Below are 20,487 nucleotides of genomic sequence, written 5' to 3' on the forward strand. Positions count from 1 at the left end.
ACACCCAGGCCAATGTTTATAAACATCTCACTAGAATAAGCACAAATGGAAATAAAGTTGTTTTCTATAGCTGAGAGAAGTCTGTATCTCTGCTGGCCTTGGTGAATGAATGGGTGTCTGTGCAACTTTATGAAAGGACAGCCACTGAAATATCAGTGAGCAGCCTGGATGTACAGTCCACACCCAGGCATCAAATAGTAAAACAGAACAATCTGTTCATGGCTGTGGCCGTTTTTTTTTTTTTTTTTTTTTCGAGACATGGTCTCACTCTGTTGCCCAGGCTGGAGTGCAAGGGCATGATCTTGGCTTACTGCAACCTCCGCCTCCCGGGCTCAAGTGATCCTCCCCGCTCAGTCTCCCGAGTAGCTGGGACTACAGGCATATGCCACCATGCCCAGCTAGTTTTTGTATTTTTAGTAGAGACAGGATTTCGCCATGTTGGCCATGCTGGTGGCTGATTTTTCAACCTCAGCTTCTGATTCTAGGGTGCATACAGGGAGTAGAGAGATTATGAATGAGGCAGGCCCCTCTCCCCTACTCCCATGAAATGCTCTGTCCAGAAACTGTTTTCTTACTGTAGAAAGTAGGGTAGTTTAAATCATCCCCCTCACTATTTTGGGCAGGGTTGGAAGATGATGGCATTTATCTTGATTCTGTATTTGAAGAATGCACTTGATCCTTTCCAGATGGAGAGAATGAGAACTCACTATTTTAGCATATTACTTGTTCAACAGGAAGTGACTATCTTGACATGGAATAGCATAAGATGTGAATCAGTAGGACAGAAATGATTCAGGAAGTCACACAGGACTAGGAGGAAGCTAGAGCTCACTCCATATAACATTTCCTTATTCTGACCCAAGATATCATCAATACTCTACTTAGCGTCTTCCTGGCCTTCACCTATTTAGAGTTTGTGTTACCGGCCACGTGGTTATTTCTCAACAAGCTTCTTATTGGGCCTCTCTTGTCCAGTCCCAAGGTGTCCATGCCCAGTAAAGTGGGACGGAATAAGAGAGGCCCAATAAGGGCCACACTCAGAGGACAGGTGTATAAACCTACATACTGTGGGTATATTGTTATATACTTGTTTTGATTAATAGTTTAGTCAACTATGTTCATTTCATACAGTGACTTGGTAAAGGCTCATGAATGGAGGGTCTGCTTCCTGTGGTGATGGTAGTTAATGTTTTCAAGCTCAACATGTAGAGGCAACATGTTTTAAGCACCTTACATGGATTAACTCATAGAATTCCTCACAATAACCATGTGAGAGGGGTGTTATTATCTCCATTTTACAGATATAGAACTTGAGACTGATAGCTTATGTAGCTAGCTCAAGTCATCTGTTAGGAAAAGAAGCAAAACTTGAGTCCAGGTAGAATGCCTTTAGTACCAGCACCCTAAACAAGTACATTAATGCCACACTTCCTCTCATTATAGTCCTCAAGAGTTTCTGGTAGATACATGGAAGACATCAAATCTACAGCCTTCTACCTTCCTTTGTCTATGCCGTGGAAGTCCAAGCCCTAGCTTTTGTAGAAATACATGGATTCAGGATTAATTGTGCATTGAGTTCTATAAAACAATTTTTGGAATTATTGACTATGCATGTAATTACAATGACAGCAAATGCTTATACCAAATGACATAATTTTGTATAAATGTGGTACATATAAGGAAATCACTAGATTGTATAATTGTAGCACCATGATGAGGTTGCAAGGTTCCTTGTTGAATTAGATAAAGATGTGTATAACCACAGAGCACAGATTTAAGTTTGGTGGTGAAAGGAAGGAACTATTTAGACATTGGTTAAGATAAACCAAATTTCATTTTAAACATTTAAAAGTATCTCTTTTCAAAATCACATGCATCCTTAAGTGATTTGCTAAGCTTAAATAGGACTGGTTTTCCCATCTAATGTTCTTTGTGGACCAGATGAGTCAAATCCTAAATGAGGTCCTGCTTAGTGAGAGTGTTCTGCTTTGCTGCAGCCTCTTCCAGTCATGGGTTTCACATATCCCAGTTAGGGCCGAGTATTCTAACACATAAAATGGGATGCCAGAAAACCAGCCCCAGCTCTTGGGACTTGGGCAATTAATAGTTTCAATCTATCTGCAAGTGAAGACCACCTCTAACTGGTAAGCCAACTTGGCTAGCCTAGCTCTGCAAAAAGATTATTAAAACCCACCAGCTTCCTATATTGGCGCAGACATTTTAGCATGTTTCGTAGGCCTATAGTGGTCAGATGATGGTAGAGATCTCCAGTATCTGAAGAAGATTCAGAAGCACCATTTTGAGTGCTTGTCAGGTTTGGCAGAATATATATACAGTATACAGAGCTTAAATATACGTGTGTGTGTATGTGTGTGTGTATATGTATATACATATATATACACACAAAGACACATACACACATTATATGTATACATACACATACCTATTTTATATATACACATATATACAAAGCTAACATATATATACACATGACACACACACACATGTAGCTCTGCATACATTAAAATGTAAATGTAAATATATACAGAGTTAAATTTTTTGTGGACTAGATTTAATTTGCAGGTCAAGACTTCTGGACCTATAGTTTGTATTGTTCCTAAAAATTCCATGTTATGAAGACTACATTGTATTGTGGACAGGAGAAAAACAAAAGGTTTCTAAAGTATTTTCATTACATTAGGCTGCATAGTGTTAATGTTCATTTTGTAAGTATATATTTTTTAAAAGGGCAGAATTGTTTTTATAGGAAGGTAAGGTGAGTGACTCATGTACTTGTGGGACAGGTACAAGACAAAAGGACACAGAGGATTTATTTTTTTTTACATCACAGACTCCTAGAGTTGAAAGAGATTTTGAGGTCACCCAATTCAACTTTTATTAAATGAAATTGCAATAGTAAGTAGAAATAAAGAAAGAAGCATAATAATTCCAACTTACAGGCTTTGGAGTTTTCCATGGAGAAAAGAAACCTGTAATAAAGAAAACAATATTTGAACTTTGAAAATATTACCGACTGCCACTTATGGGTGGCACGATATTAAGATAATTGTAATTGATTTTAAATTAGTTAATAGCGAACAATAACAAAAACTTCTGCCTGGCTGTATCGTTTTCTTCAAGGAGCTCAAAATCAAATAATTTCATTGGAATTGTATTAATGATTCTAAGAACATTCCTTATTTGGCAACTGAAGATGCTAAGGCACAGAGAAGGCAAGTGAACATGTATCAAATGCTCAGGGCTTGACAAGGCTCAAAACTCAGTCACCCTTAGGGATTTCTATTGCACAGCCTTAGTGGGAAAGAGAGAGAGGATATTGACATACATTTTGATTTCAAAGGTAAATATCTTTGCTTGGTATAAGAAATGGTTGTTTTATTTACCTGCTTTATGTGGTTAAAAATCAATTAATAAGCCTTCATTATTCCTAACTTTAAAAATAACGTATATGCCTACATTATCAATTAGGTTCCACTATAAATTTTTGTGAGTGTTTCTCCACTGAGATGGGGCAGATTTCTATCTTTGTGCCCCAGTGCTAGCAAACATTTTGTGTGAAGAGCTCAAAATGTTTGTTACTTGAATGAATCATGTATCATGGAAGCCTTTTTTACCCAATGTATTGATCTCTTTGTATTATCACAAAATATAATGATTCGAGTGACCCTGTTGTGATCCAAATGATTAAGATAATTAAAAGTAAAGGATAGATTAACTCCCTTTTAAAAAATATTATTTTAGCATATGAAATCAATTTTTTAAAAGGTGATAAAACAAGCTTAAAATAGAGGGAGAGGGCACTGCCACATGCTGGTCCTAACAATCCAAAACTTAATTGAGCACATAGAACAAAATCATATCTTTTCATATATCTTCCTTCTTTCAACAATTTTCACTTAAGTTAGTATAAGGTAGTTTCTGATAAAATCCCTAATAAAAATGAATATTGAAAACATGCCACATACTATGTTTATCATCTTTAAAACAGACTTGTTCAAAATGGGCATAGTTGACAACTATTCCTATTTCCATTTGTAGGAAATATCTGTAGAAATCGGGACACATAGTTACCTACACACATTAAGGAATCCAACTCAGCATGGCAAAAATACAAATTGCACCACAATGCACTGTTGTGAATAAGTGATGATTAATTTTATGAAAAGAATTAAACTAGGCCGGGTGCAGTGGCTCACACCTGTAATTCCAGCACTTTGGGAGGCCGAGGCGGGCGGATTACCCAAGGTCGGGAGTTTGAGGTCAGCCTGGCCAACATGGTGAAACCCTGTCTCTGCTAAAAATACAAAAATTAGCCAGGTGTGGAGGCATGCACCTGTAATCCCAGCTACTTGGGAGGCTGAGGCAGGAGAATCGCTGGAACTCGGGAGGCGGAGATTGCAGTGAGCCAGGATCCCGCCACTGTACTCCAGCCTGGGCAACAGAGTGAGACTCTGTCTCAAAAAAAAAAAAAAAAAAAAAAAAAAGTTAAACTATATAATCCATCATGTTTCTTAGCTTTCCTTAGAACCTAGAGTTACACTTAATGTTTAGGGGTAATAACCATCTCACCCAAGAAGTTGGTAAAATTAGCTCTCTTTCTGTCTTACATATGCTGTTCACTATTTCTCTTTCCAATTAATAAAAAAATTCTGTTCAATGTGTGGTTCATAAGGATTTAATCGCATCCTTTTTGGAAAGAGTTGACAGTAAAAATTACATATAAATAAATACATTTATCTCCTTGACTCATTCTATAAAATACCAATGAAAACAATTTGACCATGAGTTTAAAAGTGAAACAAATTTTAACCTATTGGCTGATTAACCATTGTCTTCAGTGAAGTATAAAATTTATTTGCTGTTTTACGGAATTGCCAGCAATAGCACTTTTGCGAAAAGACGTCATTTATATATTTTCACCATGTCAAAATATTCAATGATTTCCTCTACTTTCTTTGTGTCATCACCTTCTTCCTGCAATGCCCAAACAGACTTTGAGTATTTGCTATTTCACGTCTGACAGGTGCTGGGATTCTTAGACTTTGATACAGAGGTATGGAAAATAGTTCCTCTTAATGGTGCTCTCATCTCCACATGAGACGTTATCTTGAAAGATGATTTTCCCTCCTATAGAAAATGTATAATCATCTACCGTCTCAGGAGTTATGGTGTCAGAACTAAAATGGTGTAAGCAGGAGCCTGGTGAAGAAGAGACAAGGAGAGGGGGCGTTTAATTTGACTGCCTTTCATTATGGGTACTTGGGCTCCTCATTCTTCTAAGGCTGATTCATTCAGTCTGACCTCAGACCATTGGTGCAACCCAGGGCTCCTTTACTGCTCACGTGATGGCAGTTTCTGGAATATTTCTAATGCTGAGTTGTGCTGCAGAAGCTTCAGTCTTTGAAGCAATAGTAGCCCTTTCTGAATTATTGTTAAAAAGAAGTTGCGTGCTGCAGAGTAAGGAATTTTATATGGTAAGAGAGAGCATCAGAATAATTTCCTTAAAAATAAATGCTATTTTTGTTTATCTGTCAAATTATTAATCATGTTACAAACATTTAAATTAAGATGAATGAAAAACATTTATTTTGGATATACTCAATTTGGTCCTGATGAAGACAGAAGGTCAAATTTTCTATGTGATTCAACTCCAACTCTCCGCTCAACTTCATGGGAAGTTGTGGGTAAAACTACTACACATTTCTTACTTTTTTTGTGGGGATGGCCCCTCTAGGAAATCTAGTCTATTTCAATTAAAATTAAAAAGCACTAAAAACCAAATCAAAACTGTCAAGTCCTTGAAGAGACATGCTGGTTATTATATTGAGCTTATTTCTGAAATTATTCTGGTAGGACATAGATCACAAAAGCAAGATAAGACTTCTGAGATCTAGGAAGTTTTGCATATGCATGTATTGTGTGGTGAATCTCCACACTCCATGTGAATGGAATAATTTCTAATAATAATTATGGAATAATTTCTATTGGGCATGATTATTTAAAAACTGCTTGCTAAATTTCGCCTTTGCTGCTTGCCTCACAGATCATAGGACACTATTCCCCTCATCACCCAGAAACTATTACACCTCGCTTGGCGTCCTAGCCTTTCTCAATTCTAAGCATTTTGCTAGGCTTGGTTCTCCTGAAAATATTAATTTTGGGGCATCTCTTCACCCATTTTCATAGGGAAACAGGAACAGAGATACAGAAAACCTTTTCTTCAGCCTTTCTGAGTTGAGGTAGTCTTCACTATAAAACCAAGTTTATAGAAAAAGAGCCATATTCTTTAAAATAATAGTAATAGTAATAGTTTGTTTTAGTTTCTGGTCTTTATTTCCCCTACTTCTGTAGAAAGCTGTATATTAGAATTCTCTGGTGGGATTAACATTTTTTTTATAATGATCTGACTCATGTTTTTCATACTGATCATGTATTGACTTTTATCCTTAGCAACTTGTTGTGTGTTTGAGTGTGCATTTGTGTGTGTACAAATGCAAATGTATTTATTTAATCTTGCATCTTATGATAAAAGCAAAAGAGCTCAAGATATAGTTGTAAGTTAAATGAAATATGGATAAGAACATAAAACAAAAGAGAATAAATGGAAAAATTTAGATGTAGCTAATATAGAAACTAGATGCATTTTTAAAATTTATTTTTAAATAGATGCATTTTAATATAAAGCACAAAACTGATTACACCTGTAAAATCTGTCTTCTTTGGAACCAGAAATAAAACTAGAATATATTTGTAACTCTGCATCTAAGAGCATAGTGAGATGGGCAGAGAAACAGACACACATTGCAAATTGTTTAGGCAGGAAATCCTGGTACTTGAAAATGACAGAAGAAAAAAGACAACACTGACTTCGTTATTGAAATGTAAATTAAATCTACATGTCAACTAAACACAATTTATTTTTTTCTTGAGACAGGGTCTCACTTGGTCACCCCACGCTGAAGTGCAGTGGCGTGATCTTAGCCCACTGCAACCTCTACCTCCCAGGCTAAAGCGATCCTCCCTCCTCAGCCTCCTGAGTAGCTGGGACCACAGGCATCTGCCCCCACACCCAGCTAATTTTTGTATTTTTAGTAGAGATGGGGTTTCCCCATGGTGGTCAGGCTGGTCTCAAACTCCTGGCTTAAAGTGATCTGCCCACCTCAGCCTCCCAAAGTGCTGGGATTACAGATGTGAGCCACTGCGCCTGGCCCAAAATACAACTTTTAATGAACTGCAGAAATATGGTTGCCAGATAAAATATATACCCAGCCAAATTTGAATTTTGGAGAAAACAATGAGTAATTTTTTTGGATGTAAGTATGTTCCATATATAGCATGAGACATATACTACATGGGAAATACTGCTATTAAAAATTATTTGATACTTCTGGAACCTATTCAGATTAAAATTATTCATTGTTTGAAATTCAATTTAATTAGGAATTCTATATTTTTATTTGCGAAATCTGGTCATCCTATATAGGGAACAATTTATATATGTCCCTGGTAACCATTTTAAAATAAAAACACAATAGTAACATCTACTGCAGGTAATATTTATTTCATTCAGAAAAAAAAGCCCTGAAAATATTTACTATTTCCTTTATTGTCAGGAATCTTGATTTTGAGAAACCTTAGAACATTCCATTTGCTATACAGATCATTGCATGGTGCTGACTGCCTTCTCATTGGGATCCTGGACTGAGGTCACCTCATGCGATACAGGATGCTGTGGCCAATGCTAGTGCCACAAAAGGCCATTTTCAAACTGCTTGATGCAAATTAGAGTGGCTCTTTTCAGAACTTACTTTTCCTGACACATGATAACCAAAATGAAAGAACATCAATGTCTTTACAGTAGATCTGAAGTGGAGATCCCCTCTCTGGGTGTGCATTTGTGTGGTAAGAGTTTTATTATTATTTATTTTCACAGGGCAAAAAGATTATGAACTTTCTTAAAATCACCCCAATTCAAATAAGAGTTCAAAATACAATGAAGAGCAACTTTAATCTATCATGATATCGTCAATTTGGCATAACACCAAGACAACTTTTCTTTTTCCTTTTCCTTTCTTTTTTTTTTCTTTGAGATGGAGTCTTGCTCTGTTGCCTAGGCTGGAGTGCAGTGGCGTGATCTTGGCTCACTGCAACCTCCGCCTCCCGGGTTCCAGCGATTCTCTTGCCTCAGCCTCCTGAATAGCTGGGACTACAGGTGTGTGCCACCATGCCCAGCTAATTTTTGTATTTTTTAGTAGAGACGGGGTTTCACCATATTGGCCAGGCTGGTCTCAAACTCCTGATCTCATGATCCACCCGACTCGGCCTCCCAAAGTGGTGGAATTACAGGCGTGAGCCACCGCGCCTGGACGCCAAGACAACTTTTCAAGATTTTCAGGAATTTTCCCAAACAGAACTAAGTCTTTCAACATCCTTCTGTATTCCAGTCGATACACTGAACTCCCATTTGCAGAATGTGAAATAGTTTCTCCTTTAGCTGAGATATTTGCTAGAACATATGATTCTACTTTTGAAGATTACTGTTACAACGTCATGTATTTCATAGGGGATTCTGCAGTTACTAAAAATGATGGAGATGCTGGGGAAACACTTTCTAGTTCTCTTTTTTTTAAGCACAGAAGAGGAGTAGGAACAACTTTTAAACAAAGATATGTTTCACTACTGATTTCCATGCCCTAAAGCTGTGTGTTCTGTTTTACATAAGAAAAGGAGAGAAAATAATTTGAATACACTTAACATTGTTGAGCTGTACACTGAGATGTAAGATAAGTTTTATGTTATGTGTATTTTACCACAATTAAATTTTTTTCAAGCAATAAAAGAAAAAAGTGAAAAGAGAACAAAAGTGTGCACACATCACATGTGTAAGAGAGAAAAAAGAGAAAGTAATAAATGGAGAGAATTTTTTTTTCACAGTCCCTGTGATGCCCTGCTGGAAGACAGGAAACTCACCTGAACACCCACACAGACCTTTCTACCTCTTAAATTATCCTTTTTTATGAAGGATTGTAGGGAATAAACTGAATTCACATTCTCACTACATTTCTGAAAATATTTCAGGGATTATGGAGAAACTCTTTCAATACAAGAAACTGTTTTTTAAGTTTCCCAAAGAGGAAAAAAAGCCCCAAGGCTTTTATAATCTCCATTTAGGGTTAATTTGATGGAGAAAAATACCACTAATAAAATTAATGTTTAATTTAAAGATCCTCCCATTCTCCCACAGCCTGGAAAACAGACCTAAGCTTTCCATCAAAAATTTAGCCTTCGGTAAATGTAAGCCAGCAGAGTCATGAGCTAATTTCCATCAGAACTAGTTCAATGTTATTCACTTTTTTTCTGGTTTTTGACTGATTCATGTATTTCTCATTAAAATTCATTAAATGGGTTAAGCCCTGCAGTTCTTTGAGATAATTTGTTTAAGCTGCTTGAAGTGGGTAAAAGGGCAATTTTTCCTAATGAAACTGACCTAGGCTAAGAAAAGACCTGTCCCTTAGCAAGAGTGGAAGACACACTACTGCCAGTACTCAAACATCACATCACCATGTGTTAGCCAAGCAATACGTTCAATTTGCAAAGAAAATTTCACATAACTACCATCTTTGACCTGCAGAATCCATTTTTGTTGTTGTCGTTGTTTTTTGTTTTGTTAAGATGGAGTCTCACTCTGTCACTCAGTGCAGTGGCCCGATCTCGGCTCACTGTAACCTCCGCCTCCCAGGTTCAAGCAGTTCTCTGCCTCAGCCTCCCAAGTAGCTGGGATTACAGGCGCCCACCACCATGCCTGGCTAATTTTTGTATTTTTAGTAGAGAAGGGGTTTCACTATCTTGGCCAGGCTGATCTCGAACTCCTGACCTCGTGATCCACCCACCTCAGCCTCCCAAAGTGGCTTTTTTTTGTTTTGTTTTTTTTAATATGGGGAGCTGAGGCTTTCTCTGCAATGCTTTAAAAACGATCCTTTCTGTACCTTTTAAATAAAAGTGTTTTTCTTAGAAACACTGTAAAATTGTTTTCAAACAGCCATTTCTCCCCTGGCTTTGTTCCTTATGGAGAGAGCCATCCAACCATTTCAAGTAATCCCAATGACTATCAAAAAGGATAAATCTGCAAATATTGTCTTCTGATAAACTCAGCTACATAAAGGATAGGTTCAAAATAACGCAGGCAAGGTGAAAAGCCTTAAACAGGAATAAAGGAAAGGAAGCATTGTGCTAGGAAGGCTAAAACTCAGAGTGAGGTGAGTCTGGAAGAAAATATTAACAACTACAAAGGGCTTTTTATTTATGTTCTGAGCAAGATAAGGGGAATAAAGAGAGAAACCTGCTCTGGGTTTATGGCACATTGTAAAAAATTGGCAAAGAAAATGTGGAAGGCAATCAATACTTGCAAATGGAAAAATTCAGTTCTGACATTTTTAAAAAAATGTGAATGTATAGCATTGTTTGTTTTTTTTTGGGAAATCCATCTAGAAAGATTTTATAGTAATTTAAGATGGATTACATGTCTGTTTGGTATTTTACACCAACATTAAATACATCTTTATTGAGTTGTTTGTGTCTTACAAGCATCATAAATTCAACACAGAAATTGAATCTTTTATCTTTCCTCCCAAATCCACTCTTCACTCTTTAGTGTTCCTTATTTTGGGAAATTTCACCTGCCCTCTGAGTTTTTAAGACAGGAACCTGAAAGTCATTCTTTTTTTTTTTTTTGAGACGGAGTCTCGCTCTGTTGCCCAGGCTGGAGAGCAGTGGTGCGATCTCGGCTCACTGCAAGCTCCGCCTTCCGGGTTCAGGCCATTCTCCTGTCTCAGCCTCCCGAGTAGCTGGGACTACAGGCGTGCACCATCACGCCCAGCTAAAATTTGTATTTTTAGTAGAGATGGGGGTTTCACCATGTTGGCCAGGATGGTCTGGATCTCCTGACCTCATGATCTGCCCACCACGGCCTCCCAAAGTGCTGGGATTACAGGTGTGAGCCACCGTGCCCGGCTTGAAAGTCATTCTTAACACTTTCCTTTCCTTTCCTTCCTTACCACCAAATTTCCGTCTTTTCTATCTCTGAAATCTATTTCAAATCTCCTTCTATTTACCTCCATGGCCACCATTGTAATTCACGCCCTATTTTCTCTTGCTTGAGCTGAAACAACAGCAAATTTGACGATGTCACTGAATTTGATTATGCTTGAAAATCCTTCAGTGAATTCCTGTTACACTTGAGATGAAACACAAAACCTACAAGGCTCTGAAGAAATTGGCTCCTACCTATTCCTTGGCCAGAGCATGTGTCACTCTTCTTCAATTGTTGAAGTTCCTTAAGCCAGGTGTTTTTAACCACAGGGCCTTTGCACAAACTCCTTTATTTGTCCACTCTTTCTTACTCTTCACATAGCTATCTCTGACCCTTTTTTATGTGTCAGCTTAAGTATCATTTTCTCAGAGATGTCTCTGACCTTTCATTGTTAATCAAGTTTCCTTATTATAGTTTTTCATTGTATCCTGCATTTTTCCTTTATATGGTTATATTTGTAATTATATTTATTAGATCATATTTATTAATGTCATAATTTTATAATTATTAGTTTAATGTCCATCTCCCCCATTAGAGCATAAATTCCATTAGTGGAGATATTATACCTATTTTCTTCATCATATATCCCCAGTACTTAGCAAATACCTGACACACAGTGGATACTTCAGTAGACCTAATTGAATGGCTCAGTAATGGTAGTGAAGGGTGAGGAATGTAGGATACAGAGACATAGTGAAAAGATACTCGGGAGAACTGATGAGTCCCGGAGATTTGCTGGGGATGGAGAAGTACTATAAAGGAGAAGATGAAATCTATGATGACTTCTAGCTTGGGAACTTGAGTGTATGATGGTGTTATTGGCTGAGATAAAAAAAGAGGCTTGTTTGAGTGGAGTCTCATGAGTTAGGTTATGGGCAAAATAAGTCGGAGGTGCTTTTGGGAGTATGGGTTCAAATGTAGTTTGAACTACATTTTGAAGTTTGCACCAAAATGAGTTTGGGTTTTGGTGTTTAAGTTCCATAGTAATTGGCTCTACTGTGTGGTGCTCAGAGATATGTGTCAGGTAAAACTTAAAATAATGCAGCAAAATTGTGTTGCATGAAAAGTGAAATCCTTGGGTTTGTAGAAGAATGAGTGAAGTGTTTGAAAAGTAACAGAGAGCCAAGTAGAAAGAAAGCTTCAAGAAGTAGTAGATGTAAATATTCATAATACAAGACTTTTTATTGGTTTGTCAGATAGGAGGGTCACTGGTGACCTCAGTGGAAGCAGTTCAATTGCCAAGACAAAGGCAGAAATCAGACTGCAGTGGGTTTGAAGAAATGGAAGGTGAGGAAGTGGGACTGAGAAATGGTTATGGGGTTGAAGAAGCAGTGTCATAGTGGCTACAGGGGAATAAAGCCCTCCATAAAGAGATTTCTTTTTGGTGAGATAAGCATGCTAACATCCAGATGAGAAGGAATCTGAGTAGAGATAGTGTGAAGATTCAGTAGGAAAGAGGCTAACTGGTGAAATCATTTCATGAGACGAGAGAGGGTGTGATCTAGAGCACCAGGGGAGACATTCACCTTAATTGGGAGAGGAGGCACCCAAATCCTTATCAAGAGGCTGGAGCAGATCTCTCAGTGGGTGAACCCCCCAGGATCTGCCCCATGGGGAGGGGATGGGACTAGACAGGAGAATTCACTTACAGTGGCAGAGATTGGTAAGATCAATGGGAGTCTTAGGGGTCCTGGTTATGAGGCAAAGATAGAAACAGGAACACAATTTCTGAGATGGTGGAGTGAGAGTTATGCACACAGAATATGGGGTAAAACTGACTTGGGTTCTAGTCCCAGCTCCACCTCTCACTAGCTATGTGGTCTCACATATATGGGTGGGCACAAGCTATCAGGATGGACTCCTGGGCTGTGAGGGAGACCCTGGATTTGCTTTGTGGCTCACAGATGCATGACTGTGATTGAGTCCCCTAACCTCTCGGAGGCTCAGATTCTTTTTCTGGAACAAAGTAAAGATAATAACAAACTATTTTAATAGTAATGCACTTTACATTCTATCAATACAAAGTGGAATGTTTGTTCATTTAATGCTTTTGATGGATTTCAAATTCTATTTCTACAAAGTAGAGGTCTGCTTTTCAGCAAGGTGTTCAACAATTTATTGCCACAACAGATGCATGTTATTTTTCCTTCACTGTTTTCCACTTTTTGTTCTTTTAAGCTTACTTTTAAATGCTTTTGAGCTGCCTTATGCTGTATGGACTACGACTTGTTTTGACTTGCTTTATCTTTTTCAATCACTGTTTTCATCCCATTGGAGTTTTCCAGTTCCTCCTGATCCTGGTTAGGTGAGAAGGTTTAACCTCACTCCAGTCTCTGTGCTCTAGTATAGACTGTGCCTCCAGCTTCAATGATTATGCCACCATTATTCTTTTATGAATTGCTTCTAACTTTGCATTTTCCTGTATTTATACAATTATTTACATTTACGCAACTTAACTCGTTTTAGTGCTTGCTACAGTTCTTTTTATACCAGTACTTCTCTATTTGAGGATTTTGAATTTTGATTCCTCTCTTAATGTAAGTCCTCAAATAATTGTTTGGTGTGATAGGCGGAACAGTGGCCCCCACAAAGATATCCACATGCTTATCCTCAAAACCTGCGCGTAGGCTACTTTACAAGGCAAAAGATAATTTGCAGATGTGATTAAGGCTAAAGGCCTTCAGATGCAAAGAGTATCTTTGATTATACAGGTGGGCCCAACCTACTACACGAGCCCTTTCAAGTGAGGAAACGTTCCTGGCTGCAGCTAGAGAGAGATGGCAGCGTGAGGAGGCTCTGGCTTGCTGCAGCTGCCCTGAAGATACGGGAAGGGTGTCACCGGCTATGGGGTGCTGGAGGCCTCTGGAAGTGGATTCTCTTCTAATAACTACAGAAAAGAATGCTGTTGTGCTGACATTTTGATTTTAGCCCAGTGACATCTGTGCTGGATTTCTGACCTACAGTACTATAAGGTCAGTTTATATTGTTTTAAGCCACTAAGTTTGTAAGGAATGTATTATGGTAGCAGTAGCAAATCCATATAGCTGGCATCTTTCCTAAGCACTTCCATGTGAATTCTAGTTTCAAATGAAACTAGATCTCAACTGCTTACTGCAGCCTTGACTTACTGGGCTCAGATGATTCTTGCACCTCAGCCTCTCAAGTAGCCAGTGGGATTACAGGCATGTACTGCCACACCCGGTTAACTTTTTGTATTTTTAGATGGGGTTTCACCGTGTTGCCCACACTGGTCTCAAATTCCCGGGCTCAAGTGATCCCCTGCCTTGGCCTCCTAAAGTGTTGGGATTACAGCGTGAGCCACCACACCCAGCCAAGACTTTTCTATTGTCCTCTGATATTTAGTGATGCAAGGAGAAGCCTGGATCTGCTCAATTTTTATTGGTAAGTCACCTTTCATTTTCCTCCCAGAAAAATTGCACTTTAAAATCCTTTCTAGTGCTTTATAAATTACCAGAATATGCCTAAGTGTTAATTTGTTTTCATCAATTCTTCCTGGACTATAGCAAGAGCATTTGCTTCAGGATTTCTCTGAAGTCTTTCTACTCAAGATGTGGTGTGAGACCTGCAGCATCAGTCTCACCTGGGAGTTTGTTAGGACTCTCAGACCTAAGATTTATACTGAATCAGATTTGCATCTTGACAGGGTCCCCAGGTGACTAATGCACATTCCAGAAGTCCTGATCAAAGGTTATTCTATTTGTAGATTTGATCTTGACTCTTTTATTAGAGTCCTGAATTTTTTTGTCCTTTGACTCCCTACGATCAATATTTATCAAAAGAGAGACATGCTTCTTCCTCTCCTCCAAGAGGTCATAGTCAAAGCTCTTGGTTCACACTTCTGTTAAGTTTAGCCTAAAGCTGCCTCCTTACCTATTTTAAGTTCAGCCTAAGAGTTTCTCTGGACATGGTGAACTACTAATCTAACTGGATGTGTAAACAGACCATAACCTGCTCTTGTGCCAGAGTTTCGGCCAAAGGCAGCCAACTGTTCGAATCGTGTTCAAATCAGGGAAGTGTCAAGCTGTAACCAATCTGAGCTGTACCTCAATTCCATTTTTGTAGGTTATTTTGCTTCTGTCCATAAATCTTTGTCAATCATGCGACAGTGTTGGGGTGTCTATGAACCTATTCTGGTTTGAGGGCTGCCTGATTCACGAATCATTCTTTGCTCAAACTCTATCAAATTTAATCTAAGGTTTTCCTTCTAACACTTCTTTCCCTTCCTCTGGTAACTCAGGCATACTACTCCCCCAACCTCCCCAGCCTAGGTTTGGTCTCCTATTTGAAACACCCAATCCAAACCAGAATTACCTGGGAGAGTGATGTGCATGTGATTGCTGTTGAGTTGGAATAAAACGTGAGACCTACTGCTCCGTAATTGGAGACCTCCTCATGTTGACCTCTACATCATTAACTTCTTGCAGCATCAGGTCTGGTTCTTACTGATGTTAATGAATGTTTTCACCTGCTGAGGTAATCCGAAGCCCACAGATTTGTCTATTTCAGCCTTCTTTATCAAGCATTACTTTGTGTGGTCTTTGCATTTTGAGCTGCCGTGCCCATTTCTCCTTTTTAAATATTACATCTTCTAGCATCTGAGGATCCCAAGTATGTTTTCTGAGTTTCTTGTTTTCTGTAGTAAATCTTTTTCAGTGTCATGCTCTTCTAATCTTCAAGGCTAAACATTCCTTTTTAAAATACTTACCTATTTTGTTATAGATGCCATCCTCCATTTAAAAATCAATTATTGCTAGAATCTGTGAATCCCTGATACTATCTTTTTGATGTCTTGGCACTTTACTGGGATGTTGGGAGATCTGAGATATCAATATGAGACTTTGGCCTGATGTCATTTTAAGATTTCTTAGCATAATCTATTAATGTTAAGAGCAATTTATTTCTATCTCTACTTTGGTCTACAAATCTAGATCTTTTACTTTTTAAAAGTAAGATCTGGAATATAGGTAGAACTGATGTTTATTTCTTGTTTTGACTAACCAGCTAAGACTTGAAATCAATCTTCCCTTAAGACTATGGCTTCCCTGATTAACAATAGTTGTTACTACTTGTGGAGATAAAGCACAAAAATCATCAGAGGATTACCCCTGCAATGTATTTTCTCATAACTACAATAGCAAGAAATAGGGATTAAGAACAAACTTGTTTGCTTTACAGTGGGGATTCTTGGTGCAACTGACTTCTCTTTCTCCCTGTTTATTTTTCGTATCCCCAGGTTCTCCTGTAGAACTTCCCAGGCAGAAGAAAAGATGATTCTAATGGTTCTGCTGTGGAGCAGAGAGTCACAGCTTGCATCACAGTCCATGGATCACCAGGAGGAACCTTACTGACTACTGGTGAGTCAATGTTTTCCATCACATGAAGACAAAAGATGATCATGGATGTCATTTTAGTTTGGGTTCTCACAAAAGCAGACCCTGAGAGGAGGACTTGGGTGACTCTAGGAAGCATAAAGCGAAGAATGGGGAAAGTGATTCAGGGAAGGGAAACGTTAATGAATAGATTATTGTGTTGAGCAGCTGGGGCTTAGTCTCATCGTGGATCTTCTGAAAAACCACGAGAACATGGGGGGATAAGGATTGTTCTCCTATGGTGTTAACTCTCCTGCATTCTCGGTTGTGCCTGCTTTAAGGCTGAGGAAGTATCTGTGGTGCCACAGAAAGTTCTTCAGTAGAGAATAAGAGGCTGGTGCTTGAGGTAGAACTATCAGTTTGCTAGAAGCATCCCAGCCATCTGTGGACTTGGGTCAGCTGAGAGGATATGAGTAAGACATCAACACCACCTGTTGTAGATGCTGTTGATGAAAACAGGCAAACCATACCTGTGGTAGGAGGAAAATGTAACTATGCACTTAGAGTGATGATTTTTTGGGAAGAAGGGATTTACATAGCATTAAAATGGAGATGGAAAACGAGTCCATTCTTTTGCCAACTCTGATCAACTGCTGCCTGGAGTGCTGTGCTGGGGATTCTCAACGGCCTCAGCAGGAAATCATCTTTATTGATTAGCAACCCCAGCCATGGGAATGGAGGAAAAGGGGGTAGCAAGTGGGCACTGTTTTGCCACTCTGTTTTAAAGTGGAGGCTATTTTTTAGTAATGAGTTGAGTGAACATATCTCTAATGAAATAAAATCTTCCACAGATTTGGCCTTTTAAAAATGCACAGATGTAAAGTGTCTTTGGTTAATGGGAGAATTCTCCAATTGTTGCAAGACTGGGGTAGACTTATGAGGCATAGCAGTTAAATAAACATTAGCTTTGTTATTTTGGCACAATTTTTCTGGTAAACATGCTAATCTCTTTCCCATTGATACATAAAAAATGAAATAGTCATAGTATGAACTGAAGTATGAAGAGATCAAGGTGGAGAAAATGTAAGAGTGTCAATACCTCGTCCTAGCATCAATGCTGAGACAGGCGTAATCTGCCATCATGTTTTAAGGAAATATCACCATTCACCCTGGGACATATTTGAACTGTTATCTGAGTCCAACAATAACAACCTGTGCCATAGCAATTCAAGTTGATTTCAGGTCCTGTGATTATTTTCTAAATAGTCCTCAATTCTCATGTCCCGTGCTGCATCTGAGTAATTCACTGTCAGGTCCTGCCTGGCCTACTGCAGCCAACCTACCTGCCTCCTGCTCGTACCTTCATCCATCTGCTCTTCACAGTGTAGTCACAACAGTCTTTTCAAAGAATAAATCTGATCATGTCACTCATCTACTTAAAACCTTGTAATTGGCTTCCCCATGCTTGTAAGAACAAAGTGAAAATCCTTGGTAGGACCCTAGTCTGTTCCCCATCCGTTTTTCTAGCATCACCTCGCTCTGGTGCTCAGCTCCTATGTGCTTTGCTTTCTCTCCTCCAGCCACAAGGACCTTCTTTCAGACTCTTCAGTCTCCCTCTCACCACGAGGTCATTGAGCCTGCTTCTCTGCCCTGCTGACCCAGCTAACTCCTGTTTCTCCTTTAGATCTTGGTTTGCTCCAGGGTCACTTCAGAGGTAACTTCCCAGACTTCTCTAAACCAAACCCGATAGAGGCTCTCATAGCTGCATAAACCTCAATGCTACTTCCCATTTCCATGGTTGAGACCACTAATTGGTAAAGATATTTCCCCTCTTTGGGTCTAAATAATAGAAGTTTGCTATATTACACTTCTTGGGGCTAGAAGTCTGAGATCAAGGTGTTGGTAGGGTTGGTTCCTGCTAAGGGTTGCGGGGAAAGATCTGTTCAGTCCTCACTCCTGGCCTCTGGAGCTGGCTGGAAATCTTTGCCATTCCTTGGCTTTTCAGATCTCTGCCTTCATCTTCACAGACATGCACACAGGGGATGGCATCTCCAGTGTTCTCCTTTTTAATAAGGACACAAGTTCTATTGGACTAGTGGCTCACCCTACTCCAGTATGACTTTGTTTTAATTAACAACCTCTGGAATGGCCCTATGTCAAATAAGTTCACATTCTGAGGTACTGGGGGTAAGAACTTCAATATATAAATTTGAGGGTGGGAACACAATTCAACCTTTAACAACCCCTTACATTAACCTCCCTGGGCCAAAGTTTTCGCATCTGTTACAACTGGAATTCATGTGCACGTTTTTGGGATAACTTTTCTCTCCCCTATGGGTTTAATTTCCTGAGGGCAGGGATCTTACGTGTTTGTATTCATTCTCCAGTTCCTAGCACAGTACCTAGTGTAGGGTAGGTGCTCAATAAATACCTGTTGCGTGAAAGGAAACATCAAAATGTATTTTTACCAATACTCAATTTTTATTTCTCTGTGGTGTATCTCTCATGTAGCAGTTTGTCATTGAAATGGCAATTTTGGATATATTGTCACATTCTTTATGAAATCTGTGTGAAGGAGGCAGGAAAGGGATGACTACACATATCTTACAGAAGGAAGTAGAGTTCTGATGGCATCCCAGGCATGCAACAGGGAGATGGCAGAACTGAGACTTGGCCCACACCCTCTCTGACTCCAGGTCTAGAGTTCTTTTCCCACACCAATTTGCCATAGCAAGATGGCAGGGCATTATGCAATTAGCAGACTAGTTACTTGCCATGATCTTGTCCTAAAATCTTTCAGGTCAGCACAAAGACCTGTAATAATTATTTGGATGTTGCTTGTTGGTTTTATATTCAGTGGAACAGAAGAGGCCAGCAATAGTGACCACTTGGTAGCCTGGGGGCTGTAGTGGCAGAGAATGAGGTTCTTGGCACATCATAATCTCCTGTGTATTTACTTAGATGCATGACTATAAGGGGCATCATTTCAAGCTGCCGTTTTACTTAGGAAAAAAAGTTGGAGACCCTCTGATGTCCCACATGGGCAGAACTAGGGTTGGAAAGAGAATAGACACAGATGTATGGCACTGAGGGAGTCAGATATGCTTAGGCCAAGAGCCTTCTACAACTCTGAAGTTTTCAAGAATATTTTATTGCTCTATTGCATAGATGAGAGACTGAAGGAAGTTCTCCTGGGCTGTCAGCAATGTGCCTTGGTTGAGTCATGATGTATGTATTACAAGTCTGTGGCATGTTGGAACCATAGGGGACCTTCCAGCCAATGGATTCTGCCTTTGCAGATGTGCATATGAGGGCTTCCCACTGAATCATCATGGAGCTGATGACAATCACTAGAAGTGATGTAAATCTTTCAGAGAAGGGGAAAATCAGCACTTAAACTCACTAGTAGTTGACTTCTAAGCTAAATAACACCATGTTTTATTTTGGTTTTAATCTTAGAAAAATAGTGAAGGCAGGGGCCATGCTTGTTAATAATTGTATTGTTAACAATCATATTGTTAACAATTAACTTTTAGTGATACCACAATATTTTTCAGCTGAATTGAATTCAATTAAGTTGACAGCTTATTTTTGAACAATTTCCCATCTTCAAGTCACTTAACAAAGAAGCCTGCAAACAATGTTGGCTTTCAGGTTTCCAAAGAGAAACAGGGTTTGAAAAAGTATGAGCCACCTCTGTCACCTGCATATGACAAAGGAAGTGTGTTTGTGTCACCTGGACCCACCTAGGGACTCTGTGGGTCTGTTTTGCTTTCTGAAGCTGCATTAGTAGTGTGGGGCTCATTCTCAGCTTGGATTCTTCACACAGCGTCAGTGGGGACTAATCTAGGTTTTTTCCTAATGGAATTAACAAGTCGAGAACCACACTTTACAGCCCAACAGCGCCTCTTCACAGCTGGCACCTGCTCTTACCGAACCTGGTGCTTCATCATAGCCGACATTTTGTGCCTCCTCTGTCCTCGTCTACCTCCCACATGAAGGGGAACTGGAACATTATCTTCTTTGCTATGGATGAAGGTCAAATTG

At 39.1% G+C, this 20,487-nt stretch overlaps 1 protein-coding gene across 14 annotated transcripts in view; it reads right to left on the bottom strand.

Moving 5' to 3' along the window:
- The window catches only part of MAGI2 (membrane associated guanylate kinase, WW and PDZ domain containing 2), a 1,443,575-nt gene that overhangs the window by 180,972 nt on the left and 1,242,116 nt on the right, over nt 1–20,487 (bottom strand). For all 14 annotated transcript variants that reach the window (XR_004672522.3, XM_063605943.1, XM_063605940.1 and 11 more), the window contains one exon: nt 2,959–2,990. Coding sequence is in view for 13 of the 14 variants with exons in the window: in XM_063605943.1 (XP_063462013.1) it covers nt 2,959–2,990 (32 nt within the window). In the remaining variant the exon portion in view is untranslated. The remainder of the gene's footprint in view (nt 1–2,958; nt 2,991–20,487) is intronic.

The sequence above is a fragment of the Pan paniscus genome, chromosome 6 (genome assembly GCF_029289425.2).
Source record: "Pan paniscus chromosome 6, NHGRI_mPanPan1-v2.0_pri, whole genome shotgun sequence".
In the NCBI taxonomy this organism is placed as follows: Eukaryota; Metazoa; Chordata; class Mammalia; order Primates; family Hominidae; genus Pan; species Pan paniscus.